This window comes from Pseudogymnoascus destructans (genome assembly GCF_001641265.1).
Source record: "Pseudogymnoascus destructans isolate 20631-21 unplaced genomic scaffold scaffold_15, whole genome shotgun sequence".
NCBI lineage: Eukaryota > Fungi > Ascomycota > Leotiomycetes > Thelebolales > Thelebolaceae > Pseudogymnoascus > Pseudogymnoascus destructans.
This window is the reverse complement of record NW_020167534.1, coordinates 843,991-865,968: the sequence shown is the minus strand read 5'-3', so window position 1 is coordinate 865,968 and position 21,978 is coordinate 843,991. Positions and strand designations below refer to the sequence as shown.

At 43.8% G+C, this 21,978-nt stretch overlaps 2 protein-coding genes across 2 annotated transcripts; both read left to right on the top strand.

Annotated features, from left to right (window-relative positions):
* Positions 1–6,866: 6,866 nt before the first annotated feature.
* On the top strand, positions 6,867–7,802 carry VC83_04802 (uncharacterized protein; the record flags this gene model as incomplete). Its single annotated transcript, XM_024468430.1, has 1 exon — positions 6,867–7,802. One exon carries the CDS (start codon positions 6,867–6,869, stop codon positions 7,800–7,802), a length of 936 nt encoding a protein of 311 aa, XP_024322732.1.
* Positions 7,803–10,717: 2,915 nt separating this feature from the next.
* On the top strand, positions 10,718–11,502 carry VC83_04801 (uncharacterized protein; the record flags this gene model as incomplete). Its single annotated transcript, XM_024468429.1, has 2 exons — positions 10,718–10,988; positions 11,393–11,502. 2 exons carry the CDS (start codon positions 10,718–10,720, stop codon positions 11,500–11,502), a joined length of 381 nt encoding a protein of 126 aa, XP_024322729.1.
* Between the last annotated feature and the right edge of the window lie 10,476 nt (positions 11,503–21,978).

Below are 21,978 nucleotides of genomic sequence, written 5' to 3'. Positions count from 1 at the left end.
GGTTGTTGGAGGGGCTTTGGGGAAGAGGTTTTTGTGTAGACGTTTGGTAGTAGTGTTTGTAGTAGATGGAGACTCACGTTTGTTGCTGCGATGAGGGGGACATTGGAGGGGCGTTATATAGCATGGTGGTTTTGTGCCTTCTGGAGGGAAGGAGGAAGGAGCGACTGAAAGGTGACATGCAGACTCTATGTTTGCGGGAGGAAGGAGTACGCACCTACAAGACGAGGGTTAGAAGATCAATTATAATCATGATTAACGTACATGTATAACGAGTCGGCCACCCAAGCGAGTCGGCCACTTTCCACCATTTCCACCACCTTTTACTTTGCAACTATTTCCCTCTACGTACAAAAATGGAATCTACTTCAAACAAAAGCCGTATAATCCTAGTAATTGAAGCTCTTAAAAACGACCCTAAACTTACCGAACGAGCTGCAGCAGGTATCTATAAGGTTCCCCAGGCGACTTTGGCTGACTGACGCGCTAGAAAACTATCAAGACGCAATATAACTGCAAATGGGAGGAAGTTGACTAATACTAAAGAGAGTATGCTTCTTGATCGTATTATTGATCTAATTGAGCGGGATTTCCGCCCCCGCTCGAAGATATACAAGATATGGCCAATCGCCTCCTTAGGATACGCGACGGAACTTGTGTTAGCTCACGATAGGCAGGGAACTTCGTACGACGCCAACCAGCCCTTAATATGCATTTTCGATGTCGAATTGACTACCAGAGGGCCCTAGCTGAAGATCCTAAGATTATACAAGCTTGGTTTGCACTTGTACAGAATACAATTGCAAAATACGGCATTGTCAACTCAGACATCTACAACTTTGATGAAACTGGGTTTTTGATGGGAATGCTCTCGCATACTAAGGTTGTAACCGATGGGACAGACCTCGTACAAAGCAGCCTAGCAATCGGGAATGGGTTTCTGTAATCTAGGGTGTATGTGTAGATGGCTAGGCAATGCCGCCATATATCATTGTTAAGGGCAAATATCACCTCCTCTCCTAGTATACTCCGTACTAATGGCCAATTCCCACCAACCTAGCAGATCCATCTAAGCGAAAATGGCTAGATACAAACGCGATAGGCCTAGATTAGTTGAATCACTTTGAGGGATGTACTAAGCCTTGTACAACTAGTAGATATAGACTTCTAATCCTTGACGGCTACAACAGCCACTAGGCTACTGAATTCAATGATTTCTACAAGCTTAACAATATTATACTGCTTTGTATGCCTCCCTATTCATCGCATATCCTCTAGCCTCTCGATGTAGGCTGTTTTAGCCCTTTAAAAACTTTGTATAGCAAGGCAATTAAGCAGATGATGTAGAGGCATATAACTCACATTACTAAAGACAACTTCTTTCCTGCCTTCTAGCAGGCCTTTTTTGCTTCAATAGGAGAAGAGAATGTACGAGCTAGCTTTCCGAGCAACTGGCCTTGTTCTATACGACCCTAAAACAGTAATTTCTTAGCTGGATTTTAAGCCTAGAATGCCTACACCGTCAAACTCTCAGCTAGGAACTGCTACCTTCTAGGGTCTAAAAATGCCAACTATAGCAATTAAGGCTGTACAAAGCTCTACTCCTTGAAATCTAGGATTGCTAGGCATTAGGGTAGCTCTCTAACCCATTTATATAACGTAGTCGACGCCTAGTGTAATGGTGGGTGCACCAGATCTGAGAATCTAGCCACCCAAGGAAGGGATGATTTTACTAAGACAACACACTGTCTTAGGAAAAAGAGCCAAAGGGTCGTAGCTTAGACTATTCCACAATGCAGCAATCAGGTGTATGATGTAGTGGAGTGGTTTAGACAAGTTGTAACAAATGTTGAGTCTGAGAACTCAGGGATAAGTCAGAGGTTAGCACCTCACTGACTTTTCAGAAACAAGGAATAACAAGATCAATGCTTGGAAGCTTGGAAAAGACGTGGAAGTATGTGATAGTCGATTTACTGTATTGTCTGCTTGCCCTTTCTTAAGGAAAGGGCAATCCTATTTATGCTAAAGGAGTGTAGTTCTCTCATTTTCCAAGACTTTACATGACTAACCAGGCTTGGTAACTGTAGTCGACGTAAGAGAATCCCATAGAACCATCTCCTAGGTTCCTAGCCTATAGGAAGTGAAAGGAGGTCCAAGGTCAGAGTACCCCTATAGACAAATTATGTCATAACTTAACCAATCTTGTGGGTAACTAAGGAGCGATGACGTGTAATGAATCATAGAGGGTTGTAGAAGCTTTTGGAGCTATCGTTCATGTTCCTAGGCCTCTAGTTGATAGAGATATGTCATGTGTAGTATTAGCCCAGTAACTAAGGAGTGATGTCATGTAATGAATCATAGAGGGTTGTAGAGATATGCTATGTGGTCATATCGGCCCAGTAACTAAGGAGCAATGACGTGTAATGAATCATAGAGGGTTGTAGCAATCATTGAGTAGTATTGCTCTTGTTGTTGGTGTGACAAGCCAAAATATGTATAGTGACTTGTAGGTTTCTGGAGGAGATTTCTAAGTTTGCTCTTGAGTTTGATAGCAAACTGAGTGCAACGAATGTCAGTATGACACCTAGGCTAAAGGTATCTTAATGCTAGCACACAGACTGTCCTTCTTAAAGCTAAGAACTAGGAGCTTTGTATAGAAAATGAGCTACTAAGCAAATGCCAGAGGGCTAAAAAGAGCTGCCTATAGCTTAGAGGTTCACTTTTAGCACCTAAAGCTAATGCAATACGGCTAGAAAAGGGTATAGTTGATGCTAGGAGAGAAAATACACATAGGGAGGGTAGTTCTATAGAGCAGGCTTAGCTATGTACTTGGCGTCAGTGTGGTCGATAGTTTTCTCGTTATCCCGTTCAACGGCACTAACTGCCGTTCGTTATCACTACCCTAAATGGACTGGCGTCCGTTTTAGGCCCCTTAAACGGCCATTGGTTGGTCAGATTCCCAACGGAATGGGTCCGTTGTAACCTGTTTTGGCTAGTTTTTCAGCTGCGGGCCGCGGATAGCGCTGCGCCCCTAGCAGCAAGAAAGTCAAGGAGAAAATGAGACAATTGAGCGTGAGGATCAACCAAATCTCACCATAATTACGTAGAATTAATTTTACATTGAAGCCACAATGGAGATCTTTCATTTAGTGTGCCGTTTGTAATTTTTGGCCATGTCATTGTGATATAATAACTTGTTAAAGTTGCGTCGTTCCTCGCGAAGTTTTTTTTGAGGATATAATTGTTGGTTTCCAAACCACCGCCTGGAGGCGGTTGGCGAAAGCGATCCTTGCTGCGAAAGCCATCCTTGCTCTCTCGGCAAACGCGAACGCGTCCAATGCGACATCAGGACAACGCGACTATCTGGACAACAAACAGCAATGAACGTAGATATAATTGATTAATTAAATAGGTTAGGATCTATATTGTCGGGCAGTGATTCATTATCACTTACACTGTCACTTGCACTGTGGATCATGTCGTAGTCAAGGTCTGCAAAGTCAACAAAACTGCTTACTTCAGTGGCCAATTGCCAGTGCAACTGCTCCTCCTTCTCCTCCTCTTCCTTCTGTCTCCTACGCTTAATATCAGGGTCTATGATTACTTGGAGTAACTCCCTTGGTAGCTCAGTGTCTGGGTTACTCCTTTGGAATTCAAGTAATTCCCTTTTCCGTACCCGTTCCGCTCTCCGTGCATCAATGCCAGCACGGAGCTGCAGCTTATACTCAAGGTTAACCATGCGCTTTCTCTCTCTTCTCTCTCTTGCTTCTTCTCTCTCTTGCTCCTTTACTATCTTCGTATGAATCTTCTTCCGTGCTTGTTCAACTGTAACAGCTCCACCCTTTTGAATAGATTTTCTGCTTCTAACTTTCCGTTGTCTTTGCTCAGACATAATAGTAGTAATTTGCATAAGCTCTGAGGTAACCAAAGTACTTTCTGTCAACTGTACTTGAATCTCTGTATAAGAAGATGTCCACTTTTGCCGTGATGGTGAACTAAGAATCTCTTCAAATCTTTGACTCCAATTTGAAAGATTGGTGTTTCTAAAAGTGCTGGTTTTGCGTATATTGCCACTTTCTTTTCTATCTTCTCATAGTTTGGTGGCCAAATACCAGAGTCTCTAAATGCTTTCATACAGTTTTCCTTTGTAAACGTTTGTGTTCGGATTGTAGGTAAGTCTCGGAAGAATGAAATAACATTATAGTCAACATCAAAATTCTGAATTGCTTGTTGAGTAGCACGGCGGTGCCAATGCTTATAAAGTGCAAATACTGTAACGTCAAGAGGTTGTAGTATATGTGTAAGGTGAGAAGGGAATACATGTAAATGTATGTTGTTTTGATGTGCAAGTATTATAAATTCTGGAACTTCATGAGAAATGTGAGAGTCCATTATAAGCAACTTCGTCTTTGTAGAGGGTGCAGAATGTTGAATAAAATGCTGTAGATATTCCATTGCGAGCTCAGAGTTTGTATATCCTGAATCTGATACTGCAACTCTCTCATGACCATGTAGATTATCATGGTACCAACTTTCCATATGAAGCTTTCCTTGAATTATTAGGAATGGTGGAAGTACAATGCCAGCAGCTGAAATTGTCCCTATTACTGTGAGACTTTGACGATTCTCTGGACCTTGTATATAAAGCTATACAAATTAGAATAATATAATGTAAGATGAGTACATATAACGTACCTCCTTTATTGCTGTTGGCACTAACACATGTTCACCGGTGCTCATTCCCACTTGGAACCCAACTTCATCAAAGTTGTAGATGTTAGCTGCAGTAACATCTAATTGATTACACACATCTTTGAATCCATGAAACCATTCTTTGATAGCTGATACATCATGAGAAGCAACACGTGCTGCTTCAATTGGCTGTGTTTTAATGGTGTGGAAAGTCTCATGTTGAGTCTTAATCCAAGTCTGGAACCACCATTGAGACGGTGGTGGATGCGTCAGGATTTCAGCTGCTAGTAGTTGGCAGATAGCATTAAACACCATTGGCTTCGTTGCACCGTACCCATTTTCATATGACCATTGAATGTATCTTTGTATAGCTATAACTTGTATATCTGAAAGTATTCTGTTGTTACCTCCGCGAGGCTTTGGTGGTTGGCGTTGCACCATGCGTCGCATACAGAGTGTAGTTGGGAGTACATGGTAGATTCTAGCTGCTGCGGCGATAGTCTCCGTTGGGTTCTGATTTAGGAAATCAATTGCTTTTTGAATAGCTTCGTTTCTAGCTATATCAATTGACATGATTGTAACTTTACGTGTCAATTGTTGTCCAGATAGTCGCGTTGTCCTGATGTCACATTGGATGCACTCGCGTTTGCCAAGAGAGCAAGGATCGCTTTCGCCAACTGCCTCCAGGCGGTGGTTTAGAAACCAACGATTACTCGAAGGAACAGGTTTATGACTTTGCAAAAGGCAAACATGAACCGGGGTCAACCATCTCAGAGACTTCTTCAACTAAGATGTATCAACAGGATGGGATTCGACATGCCATATGCTTCTGCGAGCATAGCAACTCAAGTCAACAATCAATCAATATACCCGAGGCTATCATGGTGCTCATATGTTTAGACTTAGCGAGGTAGAATAGAAGCACATTGAATACATCATTGATCTTACAAGACCATTCAACTTCTTTACAACAAACATTAGATCGTCAGCTGGACCTACTGTCTGCTATACATGCGGAGTATATCAAAAACTCTTATCAACGCTGGAACTTGGCACCGGCTACAGCATAAGATATATCCATGGGCAGCAAAGATGACTTTTGTATGGACACAGGGCACCCAGCTCACAGTAATAGCATATGAGAGTGCGAGTCGGAGGCTAAACGGATGCTATCCTATAGGTCTACTACGAAGGATACAAAAAAGATGAAGGGGGAACCCCGTTGAGTCTGTTTCCTTAAGTACCCGAAACGGGCCCGACTCGGTTATCCCAACCCTAGCCCTGAACCTTCCACCGCAACAGGTCTGCATCGACCCTGAACCCTACACCCTTACCGTCCCCGACTATAGTGTAACTCGCTATGTGCTCCTCTGCTGGTTAGAAGCCACACCGAGTCGGATTTCATGCTTGTAGTGACCGTAACAGCTCTGAGGCAGGTTCTTCGCGTATCTAGGTGAGGCATCCTTACAACTTTAGCAATCGATGCTGCAGAGAAGAAGATTAAGAAGTATTATAACAAGCTATACACAAATACTGGATCTATCTTTGTTAAAGTGTGAGAGCTTCACACTAGGATCTTAAATCCTAGTGTGAAGCTCTCACACTTTAACAAAAAGGTTTGCGAGCTTGACTTTTCAATACAAAATTGGGAGACAGAGTTTGAACAACAGTTTAAGACTCTTTATAAAGAGCAGTACTCTACAGTGCAAGTTGCGAGTCAATTATGATTACGAGATGCAGATATGGATCCATTAGCCTCAGTGTTGCCAATAGTGTGGCTTGGCAGTATATTGCTAGGAAATTCCCATATTGTATTTCCACAATATGGCACTAATAAAGCTTGGCAATACAGTATAATATAAACAATATACACAATATAACCAATATGGACATCACGTGATAACAATAGTGTAGAATATCATGTGTTTAAGTTACCCCTATTGCTTTGATAGTACTACTTATTATAGTACTATTGTTTTGATAGTACTACTTATTGTAGTACTATCAACGCCTGTTATGATGTTAAGCTATAACCTCACTATTTTGCCCTTCCTTTCTTCTTTCTTCTTTCTTCTACATCGTTACTATATGCAAGATCAGTAAGTACGACATAGTACTATCTATAATACTATTAATTTACTATTTTATGTTATATACTAACTTGAAAATAGGCAAATATGGCACCACCATCAAAGTTTCCTGCTGTAATGGCACAACCACACATACTAGAAGGCCCTCCTGATATTTCTCTAGCCGACTTTCAACAATTCAAAGGCTCTAGAAAGAGTCAAGCTTTAGCTGAAATGGCTCATTCTCGCGCTGTTGTTGCCCTTGCTGCTTGCTCCTGCTGCATGAAAGGCACAGTAAAGCATGAGTTTGCTTGCTGCGCTATAAACACTACTGCCCACCCTGATGGCCGCTGCACCAACTGTGCCCACTTTACGGGTACAGGGTCATGCTCTTTCCTTGGCGCTGCTGATTCTGGTGTTGCTGCTGGTCGTCCTCCTCCTGCTGCACCCCATCTTGTCGTCTCTGCCCCCCGTCCTGTTGGTGCTGCTGCACCCCGCCTTGTTGTCTCTGCGCCCCGCCTCATCATTTCTGCACCCCGCCTCGTCATCTCTGCGCCCTGCCTTGTTGTCTCTGCGCCCCGCCCTGTTGGTGCTGCCTCGCCAGCATGGGGCCCAGCGAGTTTAGAAGCGAAAGATGGGGGAAATGAGGGAGATGAGGGGGATGAGGGGGATTGGGGGGAGAAGGAGGTAGAGATGGTTGGAGCTAGTGGTGAGAGATGGGCAGTTTTGGGTCTCACTTACCGTGAGACGGATGAGTGGCTTTGGGCTGGGCGTCGCCGCCTCTTTGCTCGGGAGATTGCCCTAGTCCTTCGGATTAGGCGTGATATTCTTGGCACTGACGCTGGCTCATTAGATGCCTTGGCTGAGGCCCTTCGGAGTTATGAGAGAGAGTCCCGTGTTGGGGATCCTGACCTCCTCAAACCCATCCTTCCGAATGGGGATGATGATTTATTCATCATTCCTCAGAGGTCGGCTCCTCGTGCTTGTCAGAGTGTAGAGGGGGTAGATGAGGATCAGAGGTTGTTACGTAGAAGAAGTTTATAGTACTATAGTACTATTAAATGTCACAAACCTAGAGTGACGCTAGTGTAGTTGGTGTAGTTCGTGCAGTTCGTGCAGTTAGCATCACTTGACCTGGCAAATTGACTGTGATGCCTGTCTGTGCCATAATACTGTAGACAGTAAGGTATTATGCTGTAGTATACTATATATAATAATTTAGAAACTAATAGCATTAATAACGTACATGTATAACGAACCGGCCAAACTGTAAGGACACAGGGCACCCAGCTCACAGTAATAGCATATGAGAGTGCGAGTCGGAGGCTAAACGGATGCTATCCTATAGGTCTACTACGAAGGATACAAAAAAGATGATGGGGAACCCCCGTCAGTCAATTTTCTCAAGTATCTGAAACCCATCCGACTCGGTTCCGACTCGGTTAGGCCACCCAAATGATCACACGTGACCCCGCGGCTACCCGGAGTCTACTCCCTAGAATGAGAGACGAGAAGGCATCCTTACACAAACAAGCGAACCGGCCAATCCATTTTACACCTTAAATCACGAATTTCATAACTTAATATCTCAACAACCCTTCAATAATAAGTTATAAAAATATGTACTTAGCCTTTTATAAGCATTTAAAGTACTCTATTTGATTTTTAAAGCAATTAGTATTGTAGTTATTAAGATACTAAGAATTAGGTCAAAAGTGGGGGCTAAAACTCAATATCTTAATAACTACAATACTAATTGCTTTAAAAATCAAATAGAGTACTTTAAATGCTTATAAAAGGCTAAGTAGATATTTTTATAACTTATTATTGAAGGGTTGTTGAGATATTAAGTTATGAAATTCGTGATTTAAGGTGTAAAATGGATTGGCCGGTTCGCTTGTTTCGCCGGTTCGTTATACATGTACGTTATAGAATGAAATAGTAATAGTACTACTAATCATCATCAATCCAAGAATTAGTTGAAAGATTTAGCCATGACTTCAAACACTCTAAATACTCAATAGTATCAACCCCTAGTCGGTTCCTTCAATCTGTAATTGTGATCTTTGCCCCTGAGAATAAACGTTCAGGCTCAGCACTCATTGCAGGTATTGATAAGATATCAAGAGCCATCTTTTGGAGGTTTGGATATGCTATCCGCTGAGCACCTTCCATCCACCAACCCCGAGCATCACATTCAGGGGTAACTGGAGCTTGGCAGTATTTCAAATACTCATCTTGAATAGCTGGTTGATGGCGTTTTTGTGTAGCCCACTCCTCAAATGTGCTCTTCTTATTTTGAGGTTGAATTGCAGCTATAATTGATGGTTCAATTGTTGGCTTGTAATGCTCATCCCATAGTGATTAAACAGCTATCTTTTCTGTTGTTACCCAGTTAATAGGCCAATTCTCTTCGCAATACTTCCATTTTTGACTTGGAATGAGTATTCCAGCAGCAATATATGCAGAAGACCTATAAAGTGTTAGTACTATAGACTATTGATAGTACTATAGATAGTACTATAGATATGTAACGCTGACTTCTAAACGATAGAAGACACAGAGGTTCTCTTGCGTAAAGGTTTACTTATCAGAGGAGGCAGGGGATCAGACACAAAGGCTTCAAGTAACACGTTACTAGTATATAACAAATACTGTATTGAGTTGAGCACGAAGCTCCTATCTAAGGAAATACTATCTACTTATATAGTGGCGTCGTGCCTAGTGGACTCTTGGGAACTCACTTGAGTCCTCGGAGTCCTGGACTCTTAGGACTCTTCTCATCATCCTGCGAGTCCGTCACGTGCCTAGTGGACTCCTGGGAACTCACTCGAGTCCTCGGAGTCCTGGACTCTTAGGACTCTTCTCATCATCCTGCGAGTCCGTCACGTGATACTTTCGGAACTACTATTCCCCGCTGCCCCTCCAGGTACCAGGGCCGGTCTCATGCGACCTCCCTCCTTCCTGTCCTGTAGTTGGCCAGCCTTCTTGTTCCGTCGTAACAAGATAGTACTATTACATACCGCTCAGTTAGTGCATAATACTTGTCTATAACCTTCCAAGCTGAGTTGAAACATGGACTAAGTATTATATCGTCTTGAAATTGTTGTTTGCCTTTCTCTAATTGCTCGAGAAGGAATTCCATAGATAATAATACCCGTTCTAGTGTAGCTTCTCGGCCTTCTGTAGCTAACGTCGCTTCATGAAAGAACTGGAGGCAGTCATGGATGTGTGATAGTATTATCCAATCACTCTCTGTCAATTCGTCATATCATATTGCCAAGACTCATATTGCGATATATATCACAATATACTGCCAAGAACCAATATACTACTGGCAACACTGATTAGCCTTAGTATTGCAGCAAAGTCAGACATTAAATGGGACTCAGGACCAGAGAGAGGAATATGTGAATGAGGCTGATCTCTATCTTGATGCTCGTAAGTTTCTGGTAATCTTCTAGTAATCTTATTCTAACTTGTATAGCACATATCTACACAAAGATATTGCTATTTTGGCAACAAAAGGAAGAGCAATTTTCTGGTCTATTAGCAATGGCTCATGATATACTTTGTATTCCTACTGCTAAGTCTGGAGTTGAGTGAGTCTTTAGTGCTGCAAGGGACGTATGTGGCCACCGACATGGTCAACTTAATCCTGAGACGATTAAGAGTATTATGCTTGTATATTACTCTCGACAATACAAGAATCATTAATGTCATTGTGACAAGCTTGCAGATATGATGGATGTCGTTGATATGACTGAGGAGCAAGTAGAAGAAGAGTATGAGGCACAACAACAACAGATGTGCAATTCTATCGAGTTACAATTGAAGAAGACCTACGATCAAATACACATATCCGAGAGACATATTCAAAGGTACAATATCCTCCATTTATCCCTTAGCAACCACAGCAACAGCAAGACTTATCACAAGCCGCACATGAAGAACAACAAATGCGCTACCAACAAGGTGAAGAAAGAGATAGGGCTGACCATCTTAACGAGACCTTATATGACATCCTAGATGACGATATCCTAGATAACGAAGATATAAGAGAAGATGGTAATAATGAGGAGCCTATACTTCCAACTATTCATGAAGATGAAGATAAGGATATGCCGTCCTCGCCACCAATGCCTATCCAACACGCTCGGAAGACTGGAAGAGATTTACTTGATATCTTTCAAGCTACTCGTCAAGACCCCATAAATACTTTAGATATTAGTAGGTCTGGCCGGCCTCATCAAGCAAGGTGGAGAGATGTTCTTAAGCATATATAATAGATAATAGCGTTCTGATAATCTTCTGATAATCGTGGTACTTAGATAGAGGAATATACATGATTCGTTCTCACAGCTTACTAGAGATGGCGAGAGTGATGCTGATAGATGTAATACTTTAACTTAACCATAAAACAGTATTAATCGTATGAGGGACTGTTCACATGATGCATAAATCTTACACGTGATAGCCGAGTACTCACTGGGTTTTTACAGAGTAACTGAGTATTGACCTCACTCACCGAGTCGAGTAAAAGGTTCAGCTACTCACCCAGCTGAGTAACCCACTGAGCGAGTGAGCCGAGTATTGAGCGAGTAGTGCGCAGCCTAGTCACTATGATCATCCAGCCTCGATGGGTAGACATCGACGTCCGACACTATCCCCCGTAAACCAATTCAGCACCTATCTTGCATTCAGCAAGCGCACCCCCGGCAACATGTTGCCGATGACAATGTAAGGATAGAATATGAGACAACAAATGGTGGTATTACAAGGCTTAACCGCCAATGAGCCCATGTTGCGTCCCTGATTCTAGATCAGGGAGATCGGATCGGGCATTGATCTTAGTTTTTCCGACTTTGTACGGTTAGCGGCAGCCCTTAGCGCTGTGATGAGTTTAAAAACTCTCGGGGTTGTTTGGGCCATGTTCCGTCCATCGGTCTCTCATAGTTAGTGATCTGCTTCTCATTTTATAATGAGGACCTGAATAGTGTCTACTATTCTTGAGCTTAGTCTGAATGGTTCGGTCTATTTCCAAAGTGCTGCTCGTGGCTGAGCTGAAAATTCACAATAGAGAATGATAATGGTTAATGAGTGGCCATGCTTTCATATAATGATCGGCAATTAAGATTCACTGACTCAGTCATAGTTTCAATATATTCCCATATTTTTCACTCGTAGGTACTGTCGTATTGGTAACCATTTACGGTTTTATTCTATTCTCTGTGATCGTTGATGACAGGCAAAATGATCAACTCTCTCCTAATGAAAAACCAATATTCTCTATTTCATATGACTTCATACGAAGTGTTTCGGATATAAAATGAACAAAAGACTCTACTGACTTTGTTTCTGCCCAAAGATTTCGTTCTCTAAAACCTGTAAGGTGTGTCAAAGCCGTTGACATTCATGAATTAATGTAGCCTTTCAGAGACAGGCAGCAATCATGCGTCTCACCAATTATGCGACCTCTCTGGCCTTGCTGGGAGGCACTGTGGCTAACTTTGGATAAGGTAGGGGCCAGTTGGGTGACCACCGATTCTACCTCCCGCAGTTCGTACCTCCCTCGGTACCTCCCGGTACAGGTGTCTGCAAGGCCACAACAAGCCACAGGCTTACCTCGCAGTCTATAAAATATATATAACTAAAAAGCTAGCGACACTTAATTCGCCTTCCACTGACCTGAGTGCGGATGCTGAACACTTGGAGAAGAGCCTTCAAGCTAGCCAACCAAAACCACTAACCCACGAGAACCTATAAAGAGTGGCCAGAATAGAGTAGACAGAAGCTATAAACAGCTTACGCAAGGGCTTAAGGAGGCAAGAATTCACTTCAGAAATGTATTGTTAGATTAGTCATAGTTGCCCTATCGGGTTCACCGCCGGGCGTAAATAAATTGCGTGTGTACTGCTCTCAAGTGCTATCCAATATGTACAGCTCATGCAAGCTGAAACTTGGAAGAAATAGAATACAAAATTTATTCAAATAATCACGACGGTCACTGGCGATCTATTGGACCATATCCCTTCCCATGGGGCTAGAGATCATGGTATCCATTTTAAATGTTCAATATATTAATTTATGGTTCACTGCGGAGTAATTTCCGATGAACTGAAGAAGAAATATAGAAAAGAAAGGATATAGTGGATGTACGCCCGGGAATAACATACATAGCCCCCATATGTATATCAATGTTATGCAAGGTTTATAATACTGAATATGAGGTAGCATTCAAATATTGATTTGGAATCTAGGGAGGAGAGATTGGTCCAGGGCCGACTACTTAAAAGTTATATATACTTTCTCCTCGTCCCTTTACTCAACCTTGGACCATCCACAGCTTCATACCGCTATTCTCTCGCCTTTTATATCGCAATCGAAGGTGTTTCACACGATTTCACCATCTCATTCTCCTTCACTCTCTTTTCCTCTTTCACCATGAAAAGCTTTTCAGCAGCTTTACTGCTGCTTACCCTCTCCCTCCAATCGATAACAACACTCGTGCTTGCCGTTCCGTCGCCTCAAGGAAGCATATCGCCTCGAGGGGGAGGAGAAAAATGCAGTTTCTTTAAGCAGACTGGCTGCCCTGATACGAAGTTTTGCTTGTACGATAATAAATGCGTTTCAAAACGTTCAGCAACGTCATTTTGCTTATTGGACGTCCACTGCTTATCTGGGCTCTGTGATAGAACTGGAGCATATCCAGCATGTGCGCAGCAATGTTCTGAGCAGTCTCAGTGTCCGTCGGGCTCAACTTGCAAACACTCTGCCTGTGTTAAGCCCAACCAGCTGATCGGCACCAAATGCGACGAGAACGAAGAGTGTCAATCGAAGACTTGCTTTGATTCGAAATGTCAGGCACCAAATGCAAAAAAGGTGGGAGATGCTTGCGATGAGAAAGATTCCAACGATTTCTGTCAGCTGGGTTCTATGTGTTGGAAGGGTTCATGTAGCACCCGTGGCTATAAATCCGACGGAACCCTCGGTGGGAAATGCTTTGTCAATGGTGAATATCAATGTTTCCCCAATACTGCCTATTGCGATCTCTCTGCGGGGCTTACATGCCAGCCTAAAAAGTCTGCAGCAGCGCCATGTGGGCAGAAGGTCCTTGGGGTGAATATTCCCTTAAGAGACCAATGCTTTTCTGATCGGTGCGTCGAGGACGGGTTTTGCGGGACGAAAGACCCTGGGGGCGAGGGTGAGCCATGTTCGACAAATGAGAAAGTGTGCCGGGAAGACTACGAATGCAGAGCTGGTCCATACGACGGAATCAACGGCCCTAAGAAGACATGCCAGACCAATGGACTTGAGGGCACGCCTTGAAAGAAAGATGGTGGGTGCATAGGCGACTTACTCTGCTACCGTGGGAGTGGTGATCCAGGCACGTGCTTGAGATGGGGAAGTTTCCAGGGCAAGCCTTGCAAGTCAGAAGATCAATGTGCTGGAGGGGCAGACCGAGATACAGTCTGGACAAACTTTGGAGCTTACGACGGAGTGGATGGTGGATGGGGAACCAGGAAAACTGAGATTGGGTATCTTTGCTCCAGTTCAAAGTGCAAATTCGTGCACAACGTCGTCGATGATACCAAGCCGATCAAAAAGGATTAAACGACTTCTGGACTCGATCTATCCGGACAGTTCTGTCATCACATACTGATTCGTTTCTTCCTGCGTCCATTGCAGCTTCTGCATTACATCTTTTAATATACATTCATTACTATCTCGATATGGATACATCCATGGTATTTGTTTCTTCCAAGGTTCCGAAATCACAGTTTAGACCCAGTGCCACCCAACAAGGCCCCAGCACTCGACATTGTTTGTTTTCGCCGCTTTCTAATGCCTACCTACCCAATAAACTATAATAATTGCTCGCCATCTATCTTATTGAATGATATCTTCAGGGATATCGACTGACCTCGTGAATTGCTCGACCTTCGGAGGTATATCTATCTCGTGCTGCCATTCATGTGACCAGGGTAATGACGTCGCTCAACCTTGCAGGTACTCGGTGGCGAAAGCGAGTTGGGTATGCGAAAGCGAGTTTGGGTATGCATCAATACGATGTACATATATATGAATCAACGAGGTAATAGCTTAGTATTGATAGATAATGTAACACATAGTCACTGGAGGTCATTGGAAGTGTTGGTGGTAGACAAGTTGTTGATTAGTTGAAGTATATAGGTTACAACTACTCGGTGTTCCACCCACTCGCTTCGCTCGTAGGTGGCGACAGCAAGTTGTGCGTGCGACAGCAAGATGTGCGTACACCGCTATTTTGATATATAGAAAAAATAATAGTATTCTTCATAACGTAGTATCTACAATGCCTCAAAATAACGATCCTACTATGATTGCTCGCCTTAATGAGGCCCAACAGTTCTTCTTAAAACAACCAAGTACATATACAATTGCTTGGGTTGCAAATAAATTCAATGTCAACCGTGAGACACTCCGATGTCGTATTACGAGTACTACGTCTCCTCAATTACCCCACGGAGGTAGCAATCGAGTCTTATCTCAATCGCAAGAGACCGCGGTCTGTCAATTCATATACGACCAACTTGAGCGCGGGGTCCCTGCCAACCGATCTATGATACTACGGGCAGTTGCAGACTTACGACCTAATCGTACGATACCATCACAACGGTGGCTACAACGCTTTCTAAAAGCACACCCCGAATTTCATACAATTCACACGAAGACGTTAAATACACATCGGAAGCAAGCACAAAAGAAAGAGGTGTTTGAGGAATTCTTTCTCACATATAACGCCCTTATTACAAAACATAACATTAAGCCATATAATTTATGGAATGTTGATGAGACAGGCTATATGATTGGGTGTTATAAGTCTACGGCTGTTATTGTACCAATCGGTGTAAAGCAGTGGACTGTTGATAATCCTGAGAATCGGCTCTCTGTTACTGTAATTGAGGCAGTAAATGCAAGTGGTGCTGCACTTGCAGAAGCTATCATTATCCCTGGCAAACTTCATATGGATTCATGGTACAATGATGACCTTGAGCCAAATGCTCTCATTATTGTAAATGAGAGCGGGTATTCAAACGACGACATTGCAATCCAATACCTTATGCATTTTATCCAACTATCTGCAGAGCATATGGCACCAGATGATACTCGCCTCTTATTACTTGACGGCCATGACTCTCATAAAACAGAGCGCTTTCTTACATTAGCAGAAGAGCATAACATTGTTATTTGCTGCCTTCCTGCTCATACAACACATCTATTACAACCTCTTGATGTAGCGGTTTTTAAGCAGTGCAAACACTTTCATCAAAAGGCACTTGATCAAGCAGTACGTAGCTACGACTATGAGTATAAGCTACGTACGTTCCTTTCAGACCTCCCGCAAATCCGACGGCAATCTCTAACTGTCCGTACAATTCAATCTGGTTGGAGAAATACAGGACTATATCCATATAATCCTCCACTTGTAATTGACAAGATACAAGAGACTCGGAATCAAACACCTGATTATGAGCCATTTGCTTCATATAATATTATCTCAACACCGAAAACAACTATGCAAAGTGTGCAAGCGGTTGAACATTGGCAGAAGAGAGCAGAGGAAGCTTTCTCATCGCCTTCAAGAGAAGGGTTTCAATCATTTGCACGTGGAACTACAGTTGTTCTACACCGGGCAGAGCTCTATAAGACCGAGCTAGATATTATGACTCTACGTGCAGTAGAGCAGAAGGCAGCAAAGGCAAGGGCACGGAAATCACTACAGAAAGGAGGGCAGTTATATGCATCAGATGCACGGAAAATGCGGGAAGAGAAGAAAGCAAAGTTGCAAGCAAAAGCAGACGCAAGAGCAGCAAGGGAATCGGACCAAGTAGTAAAGCAGCTACAAGCGCAAGCACGTAAAATCGAAATTGAAGAGCGTAAGGTTGAGAGGAAGCGGGTAGCAGAGCGGAAGAAGGAAGGGTTGAAATCAAAAGTGATCATTTTACGGTATAGTAAGGATCAAAGTGATAGTAGCAATAGTGGCAGTAGCGATAGTGATAGTAGTTCTATTGATTTTATGTTTTAATTATATAGTTATATAGTTGATATATAAGGCGTCTTTTTCTTCGTTTTATGTGTCGCACATCTTGCTGTCGCACGCACAACTTGCTGTCGCCACCTACGAGCGAAGCGAGTGGGTGGAACACCGAGTACTGAGAACTATATATGTGGGTGGGTGCCACGCCAGTGGCTCCCGTGGCTCTGAACCCCGATTCCTGCAACACACCCCTCTGGTGATATTGTAGAAAACATATCAACAGTTAGTAGCACCCCTAGTTCTTCATCCGTAACCTATAATCAGTCCATCTTTGGAAGCTGTTTAAGCTTGATCAGCTCAATGAATCTCTGATGATCCATCGTTGATAGTGGCTTCGTCAGTCCATCTGCAGCCATCTCCTTCGTATACACATAATATAGATCAACAAGGTTTTCCTTCACTTGATTTCAGATGTAGTGGTATTTGATGTCGATGTGCTTCGTTCGCTGATGAAACTCTGGTTTCTCTGCAAGTGCAAGAGCTCCTTGGTTTGCGGATCTGAGTTGTATTCTGTGCCTGTGAAAAATGCATTTTGGAAATCTTCGTCTTGATATTCCTGTTCTTCCTCTGCATACATGGCATTTCGAGATGAAGCAGCATCCTTTGCTTGGCTTCTCGTGACTTGATTGTGTTCAGCAATAGGAACCCAGACTTTGCGAGTTTGGGTCTTCCTTGGAGGTTCGCGCTCCTCATGCTCGATTTCTGCATCTGGCTGATCTTGAGGAGTTTCTTCCGCATCCTCCTGATTGTGAATTAGGTCTAGAGTCTGTCCTTCATAGTCTTATTCATTGAGACGGAAGGTGGAGGGTATTGCAGTTCATCCATTTCTTCCACTGCGTTGATGTGGGCTGCTTGGACATTTTCGTCACTGATTTGGTCAAATGTTGGCTCTGTAATGAAACCACTGCCTTCATCAAATTGAGCATGCGAAGTTCTTATAATCTTCTCTCCAGCTCGAGAGGGGACGTAAACTCGAAAAATGTTATGACCCTCATATCCAACGAGAATGCTGACTTCTGCCCTTGAGGCAAGCTTCTGGCTTTGCACTCTGCGTTCCTTTTGGATAATTGCCATACTGACATTCGTTGCACTCAGTTTGCTATCAAACTCAAGAGCAAACTTAGAAATCTCCTCCTCAAACCTACAAGTCACTATACATATTTTGGCTTGTCACACCAACAACAAGAGCAATACTACTCAATGATTGCTACAACCCTCTATGATTCATTACACGTCATTGCTCCTTAGTTACTGGGCCGATATGACCACATAGCATATCTCTACAACCCTCTATGATTCATTACATGACATCACTCCTTAGTTACTGGGCTAATACTACACATGACATATCTCTATCAACTAGAGGCCTAGGAACATGAACGATAGCTCCAAAAGCTTCTACAACCCTCTATGATTCATTACACGTCATCGCTCCTTAGTTACCCACAAGATTGGTTAAGTTATGACATAATTTGTCTATAGGGGTACTCTGACCTTGGACCTCCTTTCACTTCCTATAGGCTAGGAACCTAGGAGATGGTTCTATGGGATTCTCTTACGTCGACTACAGTTACCAAGCCTGGTTAGTCATGTAAAGTCTTGGAAAATGAGAGAACTACACTCCTTTAGCATAAATAGGATTGCCCTTTCCTTAAGAAAGGGCAAGCAGACAATACAGTAAATCGACTATCACATACTTCCACGTCTTTTCCAAGCTTCCAAGCATTGATCTTGTTATTCCTTGTTTCTGAAAAGTCAGTGAGGTGCTAACCTCTGACTTATCCCTGAGTTCTCAGACTCAACATTTGTTACAACTTGTCTAAACCACTCCACTACATCATACACCTGATTGCTGCATTGTGGAATAGTCTAAGCTACGACCCTTTGGCTCTTTTTCCTAAGACAGTGTGTTGTCTTAGTAAAATCATCCCTTCCTTGGGTGGCTAGATTCTCACATCTGGTGCACCCACCATTACAGACCTCCAGTCCTTTATGCGGGATCTCACTCGCATGCGGGAGCATGTAAGGATGCCTTCTCGTCTCTCATTCTAGGGAGTAGACTCTGGGTAGCTGGAGCGTCACGTGGGTGTAACGCTGACTTCTAAACGATAGAAGGCACAGAGGTTCTCTTGCGTAAAGGTTTACTTATCAGAGGAGGCAGGGGATCAGACACAAAGGCTTCAAGTAACACGTTACTAGTATATAACAAATACTGTATTGAGTTGAGCACGAAGCTCCTATCTAAGAACTAACTATCTACTTATATAGTGGCGTCGTGCCTAGTGGACTCCTGGGAACTCACTCGAGTCCTCGGAGTCCTGGACTCTTAGGATTCTTCTCATCATCCTGCGAGTCCGTCACGTGCCTAGTGGACTCCTGGGAACTCACTCGAGTCCTCGGAGTCCTGGACTCTTAGGACTCTTCTCATCATCCTGCGAGTCCGTCACGTGATACTTTCGGAACTACTATTCCCCGCTGCCCCTCCAGGTACCAGGGCCGGTCTCATGCGACCTCCCTCCTTCCTGTCCTGTAGTTGGCCAGCCTTCTTGTTCCGTCGTAACAGTGGGATCATTTGGGTGGGCTAACCGAGTCGGAACTGAGTCGTTTTGGTTTCGGGTACTTGAGACAATCGACTCACGGGGTTCCCCCATCATCTTTTTTGTATCCTTCGTAGTAGACCTATAGGATAGCATCCGTTTAGCCTCCAACTCGCACTCTCATATGCTATTACTGTGAGCTGGGTGCCCTGTGTCCTTACAGAGCAGACCTTTAAGGAGTCTACTATAATATCCGCTTTTCAGAAAGCTGGTATTTGGCCGGTTAGCTGTGCTGTAGCTCTTGCAAAACTACGTACGTACTCGCAGCCTACTATAGAGCCTACACCTATGCCTATACCTACTCTACCAATCCGAGTTTCTACACCTAAACCCACGACTTTTAGGGGGGTAGAAGAGGGGCTACAGCACTGGAAACAGCGGGTTCCAGAAGGCTTTAGTAGCCCCTCGAAGCAGAGCTACAGGAATTGGCTTACCGGCACTGAAGAGGTAGTAGTAGCCGGCCAACTCCAGGAGCTTGACCTGCGTACTGTACGGCGGCAGGTCGAGGAGTCCAAAAAGCGGGCAAGCCGAAGTAGGGCCCGCCTTCAATTTGGAGGCGAGCTCTCTGCTGACCGAGCCCACGAGCTTCGGGCTGAAAAAGCTGATTGTTTAGCCCAGAAGCTCCAGGCCAAAGAAGCCCGGATAGCCCACCAGGCTATCAACCGGGCCCGCAAACAGCTCCGTAGAGCTGGAATTGAGGCCCGGAAGCAGGAACGCCTCCGGAAAAAGAGGGTGGCATTCTACACTAATGCCAGCCTCCCAATTCCTCTAGAGTGGGAGGACCCGGAAGCCTCTGAAAGTGAGGGCGAGGAGGAGTATGAGATTGCGGGCGAGTGTGGGAGCGAGCGTGGGAGTGAGGATGGGAGCGAGCGTGGGAGTCAAAGTGATAATTCAATAGAGTAGGCAGATTATGTACCTTTACATACAAATTACTATGGGCTAGTACTTACTCTCAAAATCGTGAGTTGGCGCAACTTGCTTCCTCTCGCGTGAAGTGGCGCATGTTGCTTACTCCAACCTTGAGTGAAGCGAAAAGTTTGGTCACGACGATTAAGCATAATGTGATCCGTGACTTGTCCTTGTCCCCATGGGTGAAAAAATAGTAACAGCAATTTAGGTCTGCATCTTTAAGATGCTTAATAACGAAGCCACATAATATAGACTTTCCCGTTGCCGGACTTGCGCCGACCCAATAGATCCAGGGGTTCATTGAGTTTCTCCATTCTAAGAACACATCCCTTCTTAAAATCCACTCGCTCCTGGTATTCTCGCAGACTAGGCTGCCATTAATTCATCAGTAGGGGCTTCTGAAATTTGAAGGCAGAGGTTCAACTGATCTTGTAGGGCGGCTAGATCCTTTTTGCTATCAATTTGCGGACAGTCCTGTAGTTGACATCCTTGGGGTTAAGAAACTTGACGACGTGCCGATGATCCGCATTGAGATATGCCATGCGCTCGTTACGATATCCTAGAGTCGCCATGTCTCGTTGTACGATAATTGCTTTAGTCACTCCTATTTGTCGGGATGGTTTCGTAAAAAGAGTACAGTTGGAGTTCCTCACATAATGTCGGGAACTCATCGTATATTGATTGTGTAATTTGAGAATTCCGATGAAGATCCATAACAAATGGTCGACTTCCTAACGTTAGGCTAAGAATTCTAGTGAATGTCGTTGCTAGATCCACGATGAGGAGTAGTAAGAAAGAACATTGCCTTGGTGCGTGTCGCAATCATGGTATATTCGTGTGAGGCTCTCGCAATTATGTATGATTTCTTAAACGACAAGCCCGCCCATGCTATGCGCAGCAAAGACCAGCGGAATCGATAAAAGTTTAGGCCGAGCTTTCTCAATCATTCTAGAGTATTGAACTCACATTTGAATTTCTCTTTACAATTGCGGGGCAGTCCATTATCGCGACAAGAAGAGACTTCGCGAAGTCATGGATGTTCAGGGTGCTTTCTTTCGTCCAGTTCGAATCATATCCGAAAGAATGTATCCGTACATCGCTAAAGCCATCTTCATATGGCAGCCACCTTTCTGGCCAGTAGAGACCGGGATCCAAAGCTCCATTTTGGGATTCGGTACAGGTACTTTGGGAACCTCCTCCAAGCCCGTGTACAAATATTAAATCCGCGATAGCATCTAATGGATCATGTAGAGTGTTCAATCCCAATGGGCCTTTCTTATCAACTACTGAAGATAGACACCACTTGTGTTGCTTCTCGAGAAGGTCCGACTAATACTCGAATTCGTTTTCCGCCTGTCCCCCGACCATTGCTGAGAATTTTGGACTGTATCTCAGTTAACTTTAGGAGACACAAGATGGCTACACGACCTACTTGCGTTCAATCTGTCCATCTCCCAGGACCGCGTTATGCGACACGCGACACGCAACAAGAAACTCTGTCTCTGTCGCACTCTATCGTAGAAGGCTAGTAATCTCACAGGACTGGTAATATAGAGGGCCTTTTTCAGCGGCGGCAAACTCCTAGACAATAGCAATTAGCCTTCGGTCCTGGTGTGAAGCCGTGAGGTTTTGA